Source organism: Microtus pennsylvanicus, chromosome 18 (genome assembly GCF_037038515.1).
Source record: "Microtus pennsylvanicus isolate mMicPen1 chromosome 18, mMicPen1.hap1, whole genome shotgun sequence".
In the NCBI taxonomy this organism is placed as follows: Eukaryota; Metazoa; Chordata; class Mammalia; order Rodentia; family Cricetidae; genus Microtus; species Microtus pennsylvanicus.
Genome location: NC_134596.1, coordinates 31,930,723 through 31,948,219, shown reverse-complemented (window position 1 = coordinate 31,948,219; position 17,497 = coordinate 31,930,723). Strand labels below are relative to the sequence as shown.

Below are 17,497 nucleotides of genomic sequence, written 5' to 3'. Positions count from 1 at the left end.
TTGATATATTATTAGGGCAGTGGAGACAAACACTGTCCATAGACGAGGTTGGTTTGAAACACATCCCAAGCATTATTTTCCTATCCTGTCCCATGGTTCTTTAGAAATAGTGTGGTATCTTTGGCAGATGGGTCAGTGTTAGAAGCCATACTGTCTTCAGCTGTGACTTGGGAGTGTGACCAGCCTTCCAATCTCACCTTACCAGAGCATCCACTGTGGAACATCCTCTCCAGGAAGCCTAGCGGCTGCCCAGAAAACAACTCTTCAAGTTCCCAGCACTTTAATTTCCCCCAGATACACAGATGGAATCATTAGAAACCTTCTTAAGCCCCCCCAGTCTGGAGGTGTGAATAAGGCCCACGAGAGGACTCAATAATACTGGCAGCGGCCATGTCCTCAGGAAGGCAGAGCTAGACACTGTCATCCTCAAACCCGCTTTGGCTCCTCTCCATTCCTGGGCCAAGCTCCGTGCTGAAGCTGTGTGCGGGTGCCTTAGAGGGACGGTGGCCTCGCACATTTCTGGGCGCCTTCCCGTAGGCCCTCTTCCACAGCCCTGGCTGGGGAGCCCGGGAGCCCAGTGGCGCGGCCTTGGCATGCTAAGTGGCAGTACTGGGACGCCTTTGTTTCTGAGGCCAGTTATCCTCTGCATTCAAATGGGTCGCTCGCCCACTCGCTCCTCCGCCAGGGGACAGCGCCCCTTGGCGATGTGTCCCCGACACCTGGGGACCCTGAGAAGGCGTATAAGGGGGTGCGCATAGACCTCCAGCCTGGGCACCTGCGCGGGCTCGAGGGGGTCCCGCTGCCCGCTGGCCCAAGTCTCGCGGTGCTACGGCTCGGACCCGGGAGCCGCGGGCCCAGCACCCCCACCGCACCACAAAGACTGAACCCGGAGGAGGCCCGGGAAGGGAGGAGGCGCGGGTGCGCGCGGAGGAGCGGGGAGCGCGCGGGGCGCAGCGCGGGCAGGAGCGCGGGGCGCTCTCAGAGCGCGGGAGCGCGGGGAGCACCGCCCGCACCTTCCTTTGTGTGGCGCGGCCGCGGCGGCGCTGGCCCGCCCCGGGTCCCCGTCCCCGCCCCCGCCCGGCGCGCCGGTCCCTCCCGGCAAGATGGCAACCCCGGCCGCCGTCAATCCTCCGGGTGAGTAGCGGCTGAGCGGCAGGCCCAGCCTGAGCCGCGCAGCCCGGGGGTGGGGAGCGGCCGCCGCCCGGCAGCCTCAGCATCAGCACCGGCCGCGGCATCCTCATCCATAAATGGTGCTCAACCTGGTCCCGCCGGCGCCCGCCGCTACCGCGGATGATTCAATGCTCGCCCGCGGGCTCCAGAGCCACAGGAGCTGGTGGATGCCAGGTGTCGCACCGAGCGAGAGAAAAGTTTGGAGCGGGGATTCAACAGGGCAGAACTCCTGGGACTCTTCGCCTGTCGGCCCCGCCTCCCCAGCGCTGGGCTTTGGCGGGGTTTACACCTGGTCACTGTATATCCCAGTCCTTTTTGGACACGAAAAACCTAATTGGTAATAATGTAGACTGGAGCAGCCCTGTCCCTGACCGATTGCCTGCTCTCTCCCAGGGTGCAGCCTGTGACCGCTAGTCTCATGCCGGCGGATTAGAAAAATGAAAGGAGTTCATGAATGAGTGGGAGTGTTGGGCTGCTGTGGCAGGGGAGCCCTATTTTCGTTGGCAAAGTTCCCTGTGGTTTCATGCGAGAATAGGATATGTGACTGCCCCCCAAGTTTTAGGTTTTGTGTTGTCTGCTGTGGGCCTGGAGAATCATAGGTCACTGTGGCTGAGGTAGGAACAGTCAAAGAACTCAGACCCCAGGAGAGCCCAGTGAAAGAGGTGTTGTGTTGGGGTGCAGACCCGGTGGGGTGAAGAATGTCTTCAAAGTTATGAGTGAAAGATAACTCCATCCAGGGTGGCCAGGAAAGTTGGGGGACAATGGACACTAGCTGGGATCGTGCAGAAGGTACAGTTTGAGAATGCAGAAAGACAGGCATAAGACAGCCCTAAGTCATGAAGTCAGGATGGGCACCGCTCTACGCATGGGCTGGAGGCCAGTGAGTGAGGTGTGAGAAGGACTTACATTGAGTTCCATGGGTGTGCCCAGGCTCAAAGGGCCCTTGAAAGATAAGAGCTGTGACTTCCTCTTCCCACCTTAAGAGAGGGAGCAGCGGAGCCACATGGTCGCTGCTTTCCTGTAAGGCCAATCTGTGAGCCGTGTTGAGGTAAGTAAAAGGTAGTGAGACTGGAAGCTGCATTGAAAGGAGGCAGAAGGAAGAGGTCAGACTTAGCTGTGGTGGCTCAAACAGAGAAGAATGAAACTACCAGGGGCCAACAGAGTTTGGCCTTGTTTAGATTTGGAGTAAAGGCAAACAGGAAAGTCAGAATACACAGAGGCAGGTGCCTGTGGGGGCAAGGAGGTGGGGAACCTTTATAATTCCCAGGAAGGAGGCTGATGAACTGAAGCAGGCAGTCCTAGAAGAGAAGACATGGAGTCCCCCGTTGGAGCACTGAGTGGGTAGGTGACCAGCTTGGAAGCCCAGCTGCGTCATTTTGTTTACCACTGAAGCACGCTGACCCTGTTCTGCTACCTAGAAATCAATAGCAAATTAATAGATTTAACTGCCATGAGATTAGAAAAAGCAAAGAAAAAAAAAATGAAGACAGCTGAGCTCAGAATGGGCTTCTGTTGGGAAAAAGAACAAACACTTAGGTGGCTTACATAACTCATCCTCCATGACATCACTGTTGGAAACTGCTCTGTCCATTACATTGCTCTCTATGCTATGTGGGATAAAGATGGTACAGTCAGACACCCAGTGCGTGAGAGCCTCAACCTTGGAACGTGGAAGGAGTGTTGACGGTCACTGCCTGGTCCGCTTGATACACTGTGATGTCCAGGTCTTTTCTCAGTAGACATAAATACCAAAGAGCCTGACCCTGGTGAGAGTTTCTCAAAGTGTCTTGCAGTGATTAACTAGTCTATCGCCCACCATCATTTCTTTAACTGGTCCTCTGTGATGGCTTTTTGGGTCTGTAGGGGTCTTGGCCTTGCTCCCTATAAGGCTTCTGCTTCTTTGGGGCAGAAGAGTTAGTCTCAAGGAATATGGTTAAACATGTGAGCCAAAGAGAGATATTTCAGATTGTACAAGAAAGTTCTGTTGGGTAGTTGCTCACCCCCGTGAGCAGAAGTCACGTGATGTTTCTTTGGAATTTCTCTTCCCACCTCCACCCTCTCCCGAGATGTTGCTCTGCACAGTAATGAGAGCCTGATAAACACATCTAGATGGATTTAGAGGCAGTACGATTAGTCTCTGATCTTACTCAGAGGACATGGCCACCTCCCATACCCACCAGCAGACCACTGCCCTCCAGCTGAACATTTGCAGAGACACTGTGATGTGGTACCTTGGTGTATCCTGGGACCTCAACAATGGCGGATGAAACTAGGTCTTTTCACCTCTAGCATTGCTTCAAACCCTTACTCCGGTCCTTCTCGGCCTCCTGCTTGAGATTTAAGTTAGCATTCTATTCTACCAGTTACCCTCTGGGAACAGAGGTCTCTGGAGGAAGGGGATGACTCCTAGGTATTTCCATAGCTCTGGGTACCTTGCAGCTTCTAAGCCATTCCCACTCTTTTCACTGGTCCCCTACTATTTTAGGGGTTGAATTTCTTCTGTTATTTCTGACCAGGGATGATGTATTCATCTCCTGGAATAGAGAAAGGAGTTCTAGAGCTATGTGTGTGTAGGGGGCGGGTATTGTTCAAACCTTTTAAAGATGATATTCAAGCATTTCTGACTTTATGAACTTGTGCAGGTTTAATTAGCTATGTGCATTCAGGGTGCTTCCTCCTGACAGGGCATAGTCTCAAAGAAGCCAGTGTCGTGAGTCCTTTTTAACTTCAGTGCAAAGAAATCAGGTCCACACTCACTCGAGCAGTCATAGCCTCACACATTGACTGGATTCTCAGAAATGAGTTCTACAGAATGATTAATAAGACCCGTGATGGCTAAGCTCAATTCTCACAGGGTTAGAATCACTGCTTGGCATATCTGTGAGGGTGTTTCTCAAAAGGCTTAGCTGAGGAGAGAAGACCCATCCTGAAGGTGGCAATGCCATCCTATGGGCAGGGGTCCTGAGCTGAATAAAATGGAAGAAGTGAGCTGGGTACCAGAACCCTTCTGTTTCTGCTTCCTGACTGAAGATGGAACATGACCACCTGCGTCAAGCCCCTGCCCCTGGTCTTCCCCACCGTGATGGGTTGTGTCCCCCCCCTAAACGATGCTTCTGTCACATCTAGAAAAGTGACTAATATAGCTTGTGTATGCTAAAGGATTTTAAAGGCATGTTTTAAAGAGATTTAGGGTTTCACCTTTACCACCCCCCTGGATTTAGTCATTATGTCCCTTTGGTATTTTAGGGTGTTATTGATGACAGAGAGCAGGAAGTTGTTTGGGCAGGTTACTGTGGATGAGGCAGTTTTTGGAATGGTTGGACTTTCTGTTGAATATCTTTGGTGTGTCAAACCCTCTTCAGGATGCAGAGTAACGGATAAGATGAGGAAGAATGTCCCTTGATCTTAGCAAGTTAATAGTCTCAGAAAGGAGCTATATAAACTGGCTAATGTTGTTTATAAAAAGCTGAAATAACGGGGTCAGGAAGATGGCACAACAGACAGGAGTGCGCTTGCTGTGCAAGCTGAACGCCCGAGTTCCAGTGTATAGCATGCATGGGAAAAAGCATGTTGGCAGGGGTGAAAGCTGTGGAGGGGACAAGAAGGACATTGCTGGGGCTTGCTGGCTGCCAACCTAGCTTCAGGGTTAGTGAGAAACTCTGTCTCGAGGGAATAAGGTGGAGAGGATGGGACACTGGAAATCCTCCTGTGACCCGAGAATATGCAATGGATCGAGAGATTTTGAGAGATGCATGCTGTGCTTACAAAGTGTCCAGCCTCGGGTAAAGTTGGAACACCGAAATAGATGGGCTAGCAAAACGTGTCAATGCTAGGGAGAAACGGTACCCTGAGATAAATAACCAAGGAACTTGAATTAGATGGGACGATTGGCCAAAGCCTTGTGAAGTCAGTGAAGGTCTGTATGAGCCCTTTCAAGAAGGCTTTGAGGGATGAAGAGAAGGGTGCAAAAGAGAACTCGCACCTTCCCGGGCTGACAGGGAGAGGCTCGTACAAAGGGCAGGTGGTAAGAAACAATTAACAGACAGGAGCAACCAGAAAGGACGGTACTGCTAGTGATGAGCAAAGACAAAGGAAGCATGAGAGACTGAAGGTGTGAGAAGAGGCGGGCTCAGGGAAGGTCATGGATCTTGGTTTCCGGTTCCAGTTTGCTTCGAAAGGTAGTACAAAGCTGTTAAAGGGCATTGGACAGAACAGATGAGAGAGTACAGACAATCAGGTGCTCATCTTAGGTGCTGTGGTAGGCAGGATGAAGTCTTCCGTGAGAGACATGGATAGGAGGTGTGCATGTATACAGCAGGAACACTCTGCTGAACAACGCCAGGGCCCCAGTTACGTACTTGTCCTTCTTTGTGGTTGGGCAGGGCATGTTTCTCTTTGGAGCAGAGGCTTCCTGACTATAGGGAAAGTGTTGGGGTTTAAGTGATGGGTGAGTCCCAGGCTTCTGTCCTGAGAGCTCGGTGGGTGGAGGTGCCCAGGAGAAGCGAGGTAGCCAATGGGGCATCCTGGAGGCTTCCGAAAGAGACCTTTGTGTGGAGGGGATCATTGGAACTGTCAGAGGGGCCCAGGCATCTGGGCTGAAGACATAAACAGGGATGTTAGGCAAACTAGCACAAGGTGCTTCCCGGGGTTAGAAGGGTCACAGAATACAGAGTATTTGGGCTGAATACGTAATTGTCAATCAGGGCTTCTGGTCACTGTTTTATTATGGCTTTACTGAGATGCAGTGTGGTCCAAGTTAAAGGGACACGGCTCCTGCGTCTTTCCCCAAACCACATATTCACTCATTTCCCGTGTGTGTCTATGGTCCAAGACCTGTGCTCGTGTGTGACATAAGGAAGGAGACAGAGCTTCTAGAAGAATATGCTGTGTGTCAAGGCCGCAAGGTTGCCAGAGCCGTGAGCTATTCCTCGGAGGGCACTGATATGAACTGGTTAGGCTGAAGTTCAGGTCACTACAGGGGCCTTGGCGTTTCAAGGATAAATGTCATTTCCCATTTATCACGATTCTCCTGACAGCGTTGACTGCTGCTGTGTCTGGGCCCCTCCTGGAGTGATGAATTGCTCATCTTTCCTTCCCTGCTCCTGCCCCTCTTCACACCTGGCCATTTCCCTATCACAGCTTTTCCCTCAGCCCTTAGGAGATCTGCGCCCTCAGGGAAACCCATCTCCAGCGCTTTATCCAGGTGGCATATTCATGCCGTGACTTTCTCCGAGGCGTGACTGAGCACCCCTGCTCAGCTGGAATTGAATGGATTATGTGGTTGGATGGATGGTCTCATATCCCTGGTCTGATTGGAAATCCAGAAAGGCAGGAAGTGCACCTGTCCCTGTAACCACCAGAGTCTCTGCTGTACTGCTTTTCCTTTATAAAGAGTCATTAGTGAATGGACACCAAGGAATTGTCTTATTCATGTGTGGTTTCTTTACCTGCCTTGAGAGAAAAAAACGCACCTGTATGTCTGGGTCTCTGAGCTCCGTAGTCTAGAGCGGACTTTTATTTCTGGTCATTTGGTTTCAGTGTGGACATCCTAGCAGGGTAATCCCTAACCTGACCAGTTCCTCTAGACTTTATATAATAAGGTGAGAAGTTGTGCAGCCCACAGAAACTTACAATTCTTAGTCCAGATGTAGAGGACGGTGGCTGGAGTGGAAAGATGCTTGGTAAAGCCCCACTGAGGTCCTCTTAAGATCCTTCCTATCTGGGTAAGCAAAGTGGAGCCAAAGAAGAAGGTGATCTTTCCCACGTCAGATACTCAGTGGGACCCTGGGGGATCCACTGTGCCCCTCATTGTCTCTCAGCCTGGTGGGTCATTCTCTTGCCTGGACCTTTGAGTCACCCTAATTGTCACATGGCTGAAGAGAGGCCAGAGAAGCGGCGTGGTAATCCCGTGTAACAGGTTGAGATGTAAGAATATTAGCAACTTTTCTCATTGCTGTGATGAAATACCAGACAGAAGGCATTTATTTCGGGTCTACTCTATTACGGCAAGGAAGGCACGGCTGAGGAGTAGAAGGTTTTTTGCCCTCATCTGGGTAGGACAGCAGAGATGGGATGCCGTTGCCCAGATGACTTTCTTCTTTTTCCCTTCATGGGGTGATGGCACCCACTTTCAGGGACTGGCCTTCCTCACTCAGTTATTCCTCTACGGAAAGAGCCTAGTAGGCCACCCGTATGTGTACCTCACTAATACCCTAGGTGTTTGTTTTTAAATTGTGTGTGTGTGTGTGTGTGTGTATGCAGGTGTACCTGTGCAATGACATTGTGTGAAGATCAGAGGACAACTCTGTGAAGTTGTCATCTCCTTCCACCTCCCTGTGGGTTCCGGGGATCAAACTCAGGTCTCTGGAGTTGCACAGTCCATGCCTATACCCAATGAGCCATCTTCAGCCTGTCTTACATATTTCTTAAACCTAGCAAGTTGACAAAACCAACCATCGTAATGATCTCCTTTCTGTATTTTAGGCCAACAGCAAGAAGTCTAAAGTTAATTTATGTTCCCAATAATTTTATTCATAGTTATGCAAAAATACATTCCCTTCCTCTTCTTGCACATTCCCGTGAGTCAGATGGACACCTGGGCTCAGAGGTTGCAGGTGCATACTGCATCTCAAATGAGAGCATTCGCAAAGCCTGGAGACATTCTCGCTGGTCCCAGCTCCCAGCATCTCGGATACAGGTTACGATGCTGTTCAGCAGGCTCTCAGGCTCAGGGTGACCATTTCTTCACACTCACTGGCCACGAGAGAAGTTGATAAAAAGCTCTGACCTATGGGGATAAACTAGTCACAGGCCTCTGGAGGGTGACAGCTGGAAAAAAATACAAAAGGTCCCATCATCGTGTGTCATCATCCATAAAGGGACTGACTTGCAGGAAACACGACAACGTTGAAAGCCAGGAGATACCCCTTCCTGTTTTTTTTGTTTTGTTTTGTTTTAAGATTGGACTTTGCTGTGTTGCTCAGGCTATTCTTAATTTCTCGATCTTCCTGCCTCAGCCTCCTGACTGCTAGGACTACAGGTATGTGTCCCCACACCTGACTTTTGATGATGCCTCTGAGATAGTGATGAAAATCCACGCTGGAAGTTCATTTCCGTGTGACAGATACCAGAAGTGCGAGAAGTTTTTCTTATTTTTAGAATGGCATTGGTAATTCTATCGCATCAGCAATCTGAAATGAGGCATAGTCTGGAATCGTTTGCCATAATTTGATATGCCTGATGGATTCCAAGTCCTCCAAAGAATAAAATGAATGAATGTGATCAAGGATCACAGCTGTGCTCTCTCCTTTTTTAAAAAAAGCATTTCACACCAGAAAACTTCCAATTCTATTCAGCCAGCTTCCCTGAACACACCGCCCCCCCTTCCCTGAGCAGAGGGCACCGTGCTGGGGGGTAGAGGGCATGAAAGATGCTGATGAAACAGGCTGGCTGCCTGTGGTGTGGACTTAGCTAGTCCCTGCAGCAGGCAGCCTTGGGACAGGTTTATGCAAATTTATGCAAATGATAGTTGTCATTGGTGAGCAGAGGAGATGTGGATTATCCAGATTCTTTCCAGCAGGCATAGGAAGAAAGCTGAAGGAATGGCTTTGGAGTCTACCACGCTGTGGTGGCCAGAGAGTGTGCCTTTTCCTAATCAGTATCCCCAAGGGCGGGTCTGTGTTTCAGCTGCCTGCTGGGTCTGTGGGGTCCCATAGATTCCACAAAGCTTGGGTCTCCCTAGCGTACTCCTCCCCTTGGAACCCCCATGGCTGCTAATGGCACCACGCTCCATTCATTGGTCCAGGCCAGACATTAATTATTTTAATTGCCTATGCACCTAATTAAACAAATATTAATTGAATGCCAACTGTGTGTATTCATCGTGGTGTGCAAACCCAGGCATGGCTTCTTCTTTCCCTGAGCATTGCCGTGTTGCTGGCAAGTTGGCCGTTTACCGAGTGGTCAGATGCACAGGACCCCATTACAAAAGGCCTGGTGAGAGAGGAGCGTCTTTGCTTTCTTTGCTTTCTAGCACAGTGCGAAGCTGCTGGAGTAGGTGCGGCTGGGGTGAGTGATACCCAGGGGTCCCTTCTGAAAAGATCTTTGTGGCCGCTGAGTGAGGAGCATGCGTGGTGGTGGCCACAGGCGAGCCAGGGGAGGAGGTCTGCCGGGAGCTCCTTCGGGGGTCTGGACCAGGTGATGGAGCCTGCAGGTATTTGGGAGAGATCTAGTAGAGCCTGTGGAAGAAACAATGATGAGGAGAGGGTGCAGTGAGCTCCTCGTTTAGCCAGCTAGGAAGTTAGCATCCTTTCCCCCATTGGACCTGAGATTTAGGGTGTTAAGAGATTCTTGGAGGCTTGGGAGAGGTCCTGAGTCTGGTCTCACTTGTGTGAATGAAGTACCTTGAGCTCAGAGGTGGATCCACCAGAAACCTGAGTTGCTTCATTCCACATCCACCCCACCCACCTTGCGAGCAGGTCTTTTTCTCTTTTGTTCTTTCCTTTCCCCCTCTCTTCCTCCCTTCTTCAGTTTCTGCTACATAATTGGTACTTAATAAATGTCTATTGGATGAATGAATGAATTTGGAAAACCTCCCAATTCCCTAAATTTTAAATTTATGAGAAGAGACATGTCTACTCGAAGGGATTTTTGAGTGGGGTTGGTAACTTCATTCCCTGAGGCCCACAGGCAGTTTTTGGTGCGGCGCAGAGAGCCTTTGAGCTCCCATTTCCGTCCAGTTGCTGATGCTGATGGTTTATGAGTTTCCGCAGCGTTTGAAAGCAAACAGCAGGCAGAATGCAGTTTCTATTTATTTACTTATTTTCCTTACCCCTTTTATTAAAAATAGATTCTTTTCTCATACAATATATCCTGATTACAGTTTCCGCTCCATCTACGCCTCCCTGTTACTCCCCACCTCCTCACCCCTCCAGATCCACTCCCTTTCTGTCTCTCGATAGGAAAGAACAGGCTCCTGAGAGATATCAACCAAGTCTGACAAAATAAAATATAATAAAGCGAAAATCATCCTGTCAGAGTTAGACAAGGCAACCCGACAGAAGAAAGAGAGCCCCAAGAGAAGTCACAAGAAGAGATCCACTCCTTCACACATTCAGGAATCCCAGACGAATACTAGACTGAAAGCTACAGCGTATACGCAGAGGACCTGGTGCAGACCTGAGTAGGCCCTGTGCTTGCTTCAGTCTCCGGATTCCTATGAGCTGTGCTCAGTTGATCTAAAGGGCATTGTTCTCCTGGTGTCCCATATCCTCTTTTACTCTGACACATTTCCCACCTCTTTCTCGGGGTTCTCTGAGCTCTGAGGGAAGAGATTTGATGGAGACATCTCATTTAGAGCTGTATGTTCCAGGGTCTCTCTCTCTCTTTCTGTCCACAGTGTCTGACTGTGGGTCTGTATTTGTTCTCATCGGCTGCAGGAGGAAGCTTCTCTGATGATGGCTGAGTGAGACACTGATGTATGTGTGAGTATAGTAGAATAGATAGAAGAGATAGAAGTAATTCTATGGTTGCTTATTTGTTTGTTTTATAGACCAATAGTATTTGCTTCTACACTAAGTCTCTGGTCTAGTCTCTGGTTCTTAAGCATGTAGCATAATTAATAAAAAACCCAGAGACAGATATTGGGGTCAGAAAAACAAAACAGCCAGTCATTGCTCTTACCTCAGTCTGAAATGGCGATCCTGCCTCCAGGAAGCTCAGAACGAGACTGTGTGTGAGAGCTGTCTCCTCACATTTTATATTCTAGGACTGGGATTAAAGGCATGCACCACTTTCTGCCCAGTTTCTATGGCAAACTAGTGTGGCTACTGAGACTAAAGGTGTGTGTCACCACTGCTTGGTCTGAAAGGCTGACTGGTGGGGCTGTTTTACTCTCTGATCTTCAGGCAAGCTTTATTTATTGAGATACAAATGAAATATTACTACACAAGCAGTATTGGGTATGGGTTCCATCTTGGAGAGTGGGCCTTAAGTAAAATCAGGCATTGGTTGGTTACTTCCACAAGTTTTATTTTTTTAAATTGATTTTTATTGAGCTCTACATTTTTCTCTGCTCCCCTTCCCTGCCTCTCCCTTCCCCCCTTCAATCCTCTCCCAAGGTCCCCATGCTCCCAGTTTACCCAGGAGATCTTGTCTTTTTCTGCTTCCCATGTAAATTAGATCTATGTAAATCTCTCTTGGGGTCCCCTCATGGTTGTCTAAATTCTCTGGGATTGTGGTTTGTAGGCTGGTTTATGTTTATTGTTCTTTATGTTTAAAATACTTCCACAAGTTTTATACCACCATTGCCCTAGAATATTTTGACACAGGACAGATTGTAGATCCAAGGTTTTGTGTCTGGGTTGATGTTTACAGATCTCTTTTGGTAGCATGCAGAGTACCTTTCTGTACCAAAGAGACTAGAATATAGGAGTAAAGAAAGGTCCTATGTAGGCACCAGTTTGCCCTCTTCTTATTTAGTGAGTTCTGGGTGTTGTCTTCAACAATGGGACCTTGCTGTCAGTTTGTGGAGGACAATCTATTGTCTTAGCAACAGCCTGGCTTGTTTGGAGATTTCCGCAGGACCCTTTCAGCCAGCAACCCCAGTCCTGGTACTGGAAGTATCATTTGGTGACAGGAGATGGCCAATTGGACTTCATCTCCCTCATTATTTAGAGACTTCATTGGGATTGCCTAGATATATTTTAGGAAGTTTCCACTGCATTAGGTGTCCATGCTACCCTCAAATGCTTCTCAGTTCTAGCTGTTTCTCCCCAGATTCCCTCCCTCAACCCCATATACCCTCCCCCACCTGCTTCTCTTGCTCCCATTCCCTTTCTGCCCCCAGACAACCTACAAAATAAATTCTGTTCCCCCCTTCCAGAGAGATCCATCTGTTGCCCCTAGTTCCTTCCTCTATACCTAACCTCTGAGTCTTCGGATTATAGCTTGGTTATCATTTATTTAATGGCTAATATCAGCACCTTTTAGAAAATAAATACCATATGTATCTTTCTGGATTTGAGTTGTCTTACTCAAGATGACTTTCTAGTTCTGTAGGATGCACTTTCAGACTCAGACCTTCCATGTTTCTTAAGGATGGTGTTTCCCACCATCTGTGGCCCCACTGAGGAATGTGTCACTCATCTGACTGCTATGTCTTGTCTGGGACCTGTTTTCATATTTTGCCAGTTGGTCCTTATCACATGAAACTTATTTTCCTATTCTGAGTTTGATCCAGGATTAGAAAAACCCATTAAACTGTGATGTCTCCTTTGATTCTGGAATATCTCAATTGCTTTAATTTTGTCTTTCATAACTTAAAACTCTTTGTCAAATACAGTTATTTTGAGGAATGTCTTTCAGTTGATTCTGTTGGATGTGCCTCTCAATTATAAATTGTGTTTTTTCCTATCTATCTATCTATGTATCGCACCTTTTTCTTTCTTCAAATTTTAAGTATCATAAGCAGGAGCACCACACAACTCACCATACAACTGCTGTTATATCATGAGGTTACTTTTGATAGTTGTTATTAAAAATGAGTCATTAAGGTGTCTATATCAAGGTCACACTGTACCCAGCTAATCACACATGTACCCACATGTCCTCTCTTGAGTTCTGCTCACCACTGTAAGAACATACAGAGCAGAATACAGGTCTTGGGGGTCTTGACCTAAAAGCTTCAGGGTTGACACTTTTCCTAAACTAAATATCAGCTTCATTTGATAAGCAGAATAATTATAAGTTAACTATGCCAGGATTACCATATCTTTAATAAAGCCAACAGGAGGTTCAAGTGTTTAATTGCCAACTTCCCTGACATACCAATTGAAAAGGCTTTTCAGGTAAGCTGCCTGTGTGGAACGCCTGAATGAGCTCTGATTAACAGTAGGATCTACAGTCAAGCAGCAGTTATTCTGCTGCCCCATTCTTGGGTGCTGGTGCGCATCCATATTTAGATGCATATTTGTGTTTATTTTGGAAACTTAATTTCCTGCTTCCTCTAATTTCTTCTTAGAAGCAAGCTTGTACTTTACTCTGCTTCATTAAAAAAAATAAGTTTGGAGGCTGGAGAGATGTTTCAGCCATTAAGAGCACTGGCTGCTTTTCCAGTGGACCTGGATTTGATTCTCATCATCCACGTGGTAGCTCACAATTCCCTGTGACTCAAATCCCAAGGGATCCAGTGCCCTCTTCTGTCCTCTGTGGGTTCTAGGCATCCCATGTGGCTCTAGGCATTCACAGACATACATGCAGTCAAAACACTCACACATATAAAATAAACGAATAAAAGTTTTAAAACTTTGTGGATTTAATTTGCCTGTGGAAATTTACTGAGCTTCCCATTTATAGGATTTTGTCCTAAGTCTCTTCTTTCTCCCCCTCCCTCCCTCTCTTCCTCTCACTCATTCTTTCCTTTCACCGGGTCACACCCAGCTTTAGCCTGTGTGTTGAAGGCTACTTCTGAGGTCCCGAGTCCATAAAGCAGGGCTGGGAGCAGTGTGAGCTTTGCCTTCCTGACATGTTTCCATGTGCCACTGCAGCCAGAGATGGTGGAGAGAGCACACTTCAGCTCCACACGGGGAGGTGCCAATGGGTCACTCCCTTGCTTTCTAACTTTTGTGGTGGTCACCTCTGGTAGCCCCATTTCACAGATGAGAATATGGACCTTTAGAGGTTAAGACTTGGGACCTGCTGGCTCCCCCACATTCAAGGCAAAAGCAGAAGGGAACTGACAACTAACAAATTAACTGTACTGAGGAGTCAGGAGTCATGTATCCAGTAGCAGGGAAAGAGTGGGGAGGGTCTGCTCGCAGGGCTGTTCCTGGCTGCGGCTGAGTATCAATGCTCATAGACAACTGTTTCTCCTCCTCCCTTGAACTTCTCTTTGTTCATCTCTAACCTGAAGATTTGGCCATGAAAGCAAACACCTCTAGTATGCAAGTGATGCTCAGGGAATTTGAGTGTGTTTGGAGAGATGAGCGTGGAGGAGCAGCTATGTTTGTGAGCAGAGCAGCTCTGGATGGCAGGGGTGCTTTGCTGCAACCCCGGTGGTCTTAGAAGGAGAGGCCAGGTAAAAAGAGCTCCAGGGTTGCTAATGAGAAGTGTTTGTGTGGGAAAGCCTAGAATGATGGGGGATTGATAGCACATAGCTCAAGCACCTCCCCTCCCCTCCCCCCTCTCTCCAGCCTACTAGCCACCTGGTTCCTTGAGTCTCTTTCCATTCTGTCATCTCACACCATGGACCATTTTTGGATCTGTCTTTGAGTTCTATGGTCATACTCTCTTTTTGGTTAAAAAAATGTTCTTAGAAACATACGATGATACATCATCAGTATACAAAATGTTTATATTTATTCCGATAAAAATGACAGACTGTTTCCCTTGAAGTGTCAGTGAGATATGGTAGAGATAAGAGAACCATTTCTGGGATAGACCTCCATCTCTGCTACTTGGGGTAAGCAACTTAATCTTCCTGGGTCTTGTTTTCTGTCCTTACTGTAACGGGGGTGAAGGGCAGTATCCATTAACTCAGCAGAGAATCTACATGTTGGAGAATTATGAACACGCAACATGATGAACATATGTAAGGCAGTGCTGGGCACATAGTAAGGATGAGCAATGTGTGTTGCTCTTTCTTAAGAGGCAATGGGAAATGTCCGTGTGCACAGAGAGTGTATGGATTGTTTTCCAAGTGTAGATTATTAAACAACTAAAGGTGATGTAAAGAAAACCACTCTGGGGCTAGATACATGGTTAAGAGCTCTGGCTGCTCTTGCAGAGAACCTTGGTTAGGTTCCCAGCACCCACGTGGTGCTTCACACCCATAACTCCAATTTCAGGGCATTGAATGCTCTCTCTGACCTCCTGGGTGCCAGGCACATATGGTACTCATACACTTATGCAAGGAAAACACTCACTTAAACACATAGAATAAAATAAATAAATTTGAATTTTTTTTGAAAAGACACTTGTTTACCAGGCTGATGTTACATAAAGCTTTCTCACATTAAGATGGAGTGGGTAGTTGGGCGGTGGTGGTGCATGCCTTTAATCCCAGTACTAGGGAGGCAGAGGCAGGAAGATCTCTGTGAGTTCAAGGCCAGCCTGGTCTACATGAGCTAGTTCCAGAACGGGCTCCAAAGCAACACAGAGAAACCCTGTCTCAAAAAAAAAAAAAAAAAAAAAAACTAAACTAAACAACAAAAAAAGAGTGGTAACCAGAGTGGGTAGCCTTCCTGGCCATCAGCTATTTTTGGCATAGATGGACACCTGAACCTTCATTATCCAGGTTGCCAAATTTGGGAATGTCTTTTTGTGGGGGGTGCCACCTTTTTAGGAGCAGGCTTGGGTAGGTGACCTACTGTGCACTCTTGTGTTGGCAGTTTAGGATCTTTTGAAGTATCTTCACAGTTGGCTTTTTGGCAGTATTCACAGATGTGCAGTCTGAGCCTTCTGTCCATCTGGCTCAAGAAGAGATCTGCGGATCAAAGGACTTCTCCGTTGCCTTGCAGCCTCTGGTAACACTAATGTAGATTAGGGGTCTTCAGAATTCTCTTCCCTCTGAGGGACCCCCTCACCTCTGAACACCAGGAGAATTTAATCTGGAATCTTCTCCTTGTCCTTGGGGTGGGCACTTACAATCTAGAAGTTTCAACTTTCAGTTCAAATAATGGAAAATAAATAAACCCCCTCTTAACTATTTTTTGCAATATTTGTGTCTGGAATCCTGGATTGAGTGCCACAGTCCACTTTTTCTCTCAGTTTTCCCCTACCTTACGCCTTGATCACTTCTGGGAGATATATATATATGTATATTATGACTTCCCATCCTTTCTGCCCAGGGACTGGGGCCAGCTCACTGGCATTTTCAATTAGAATTCCTTTCCTGTTGCTAATTGGGTGCTGGATAGGAGACATGAAGTCATGTGTTTTTTCTGTTATTGTCAACGAGGGGAAAGGTGACTTTGAAAGGAAGCACTTGGATGATTTTGTTCTTTAAAAAGAGATTTATTAATTGGATGGAACAACAAAATTCAGTGCTGTCGTTAGTATAGTATTTATGCTGGAAAAGAGTGATTTAAATTGAAGGTAAGAGTCTGTCGAGCCAGGCAAACACAAGGGACGGTGCGGTCACAGTACTAAGCAGGTAAAAGGTCATTTTATCCTATATTCATTGGTCTTGAACAGTGTCGTATGGTTGTGATGTTTGTCGACAGTTGAGTGCACACTACATCTAATTGCTTCATTTTACCCATCAAATTAAACCACCCTTTGACCCTTTGAGCACACAGTCTCATCTTTGGGAAAGGTACACATTTTCCCTGGGGTCATTTGTGCCACCTTGAGCCTTGGATAGCTTATAGAACTTAGAAACAAGCATTAGTCCTTTCTCTTAAGACTGATTGTCACTTAATTCAGGTGAGTTTTCAGGAATTTGTAACTGAAGAAAATAAGTGTCGTAAATCAGTGGTGTTAGATAATAACCACAGACAAATGGAGAATTGATGACTCAGGACGCATGATGAAGGAAATTACAGAGGGGTTCAGCGGTGTCGCTCAGTTGGTCGTACTTGCCCCACGTGCACTAAACCCTGTGCGGTGGCACACGATTGTGATCTGAGCACACTAAGGAGACAGAGACAGGAGGACCAGAAAGCCAAGGACGACTTACACTACCCTGGGAGACCCGAGACCAGGCCAGACAAACAAACCAAATAACAAACAGAAGAAAAAAAAAACAACACAAAGAATCCAGCCCAGTGGCGGAGTTAGAAATGATGAGAAGAATGCTTCAGGTAATTGCCGTGTTCATGTGGCTTTGAGCTTTAGTTTGTATGATGTGTGATGGTGGGGATAATCTCAGTGAGGGATCGACTGCATCAGGTTGGCCTGTGGGCACTCCTGCGTGGGGAGAATTGTCTTACTTAAGTTAGCTGATGTGGGAACACCCAGCCTGCGGTGAGTGACACCATTCCTGGGCAGAGTGCTGAAAACGGTATGCGTGGAGAAGTCACGCGGAACCGCTAGCCAGCACGCATGCATTCGTTTCTCTCTTTTTTAGCATGGCTATGACTAGCTGTTTGAAGTTCCTGTCTGAACTTCCCCACAGTGATGGGCTGTAACCGGGGATTATAAACTCAAAGAATCCCTTTTGTCTCTTAAGGAAATTTTATCACAGCGGCAGAAATGAAACTAAAACAGCTTCTGGAACGACAATAAATCCTCAGCGAGATAAATAACGAAGACATCGGAACCCAAATAAAATGTAGTGAAAGCATCAGACACAGAGAAGAGCCGCAGCAACAGGGAACAAGTCTGGGGG

The 17,497-nt window shown here is 47.4% G+C and overlaps 1 protein-coding gene across 4 annotated transcripts in view; it reads left to right on the top strand.

The window, feature by feature from the left end:
• The first annotated feature begins 917 nt into the window (after nt 1-917).
• Nucleotides 918-17,497, top strand: part of Arnt2 (aryl hydrocarbon receptor nuclear translocator 2) — a 143,843-nt gene continuing 127,263 nt past the window's right edge. For 3 of the 4 annotated variants that reach the window (XM_075953250.1, XM_075953256.1, XM_075953253.1), the window contains exon 1: nt 960-1,134. In XM_075953250.1, the coding sequence (XP_075809365.1) occupies nt 1,104-1,134 (31 nt within the window). In that variant the 5' untranslated portion in view covers nt 960-1,103. Of the gene's footprint in view, nt 1,135-17,497 lie in introns of all 4 variants that reach the window. The other variant, XM_075953259.1, reaches the window with a different exon arrangement.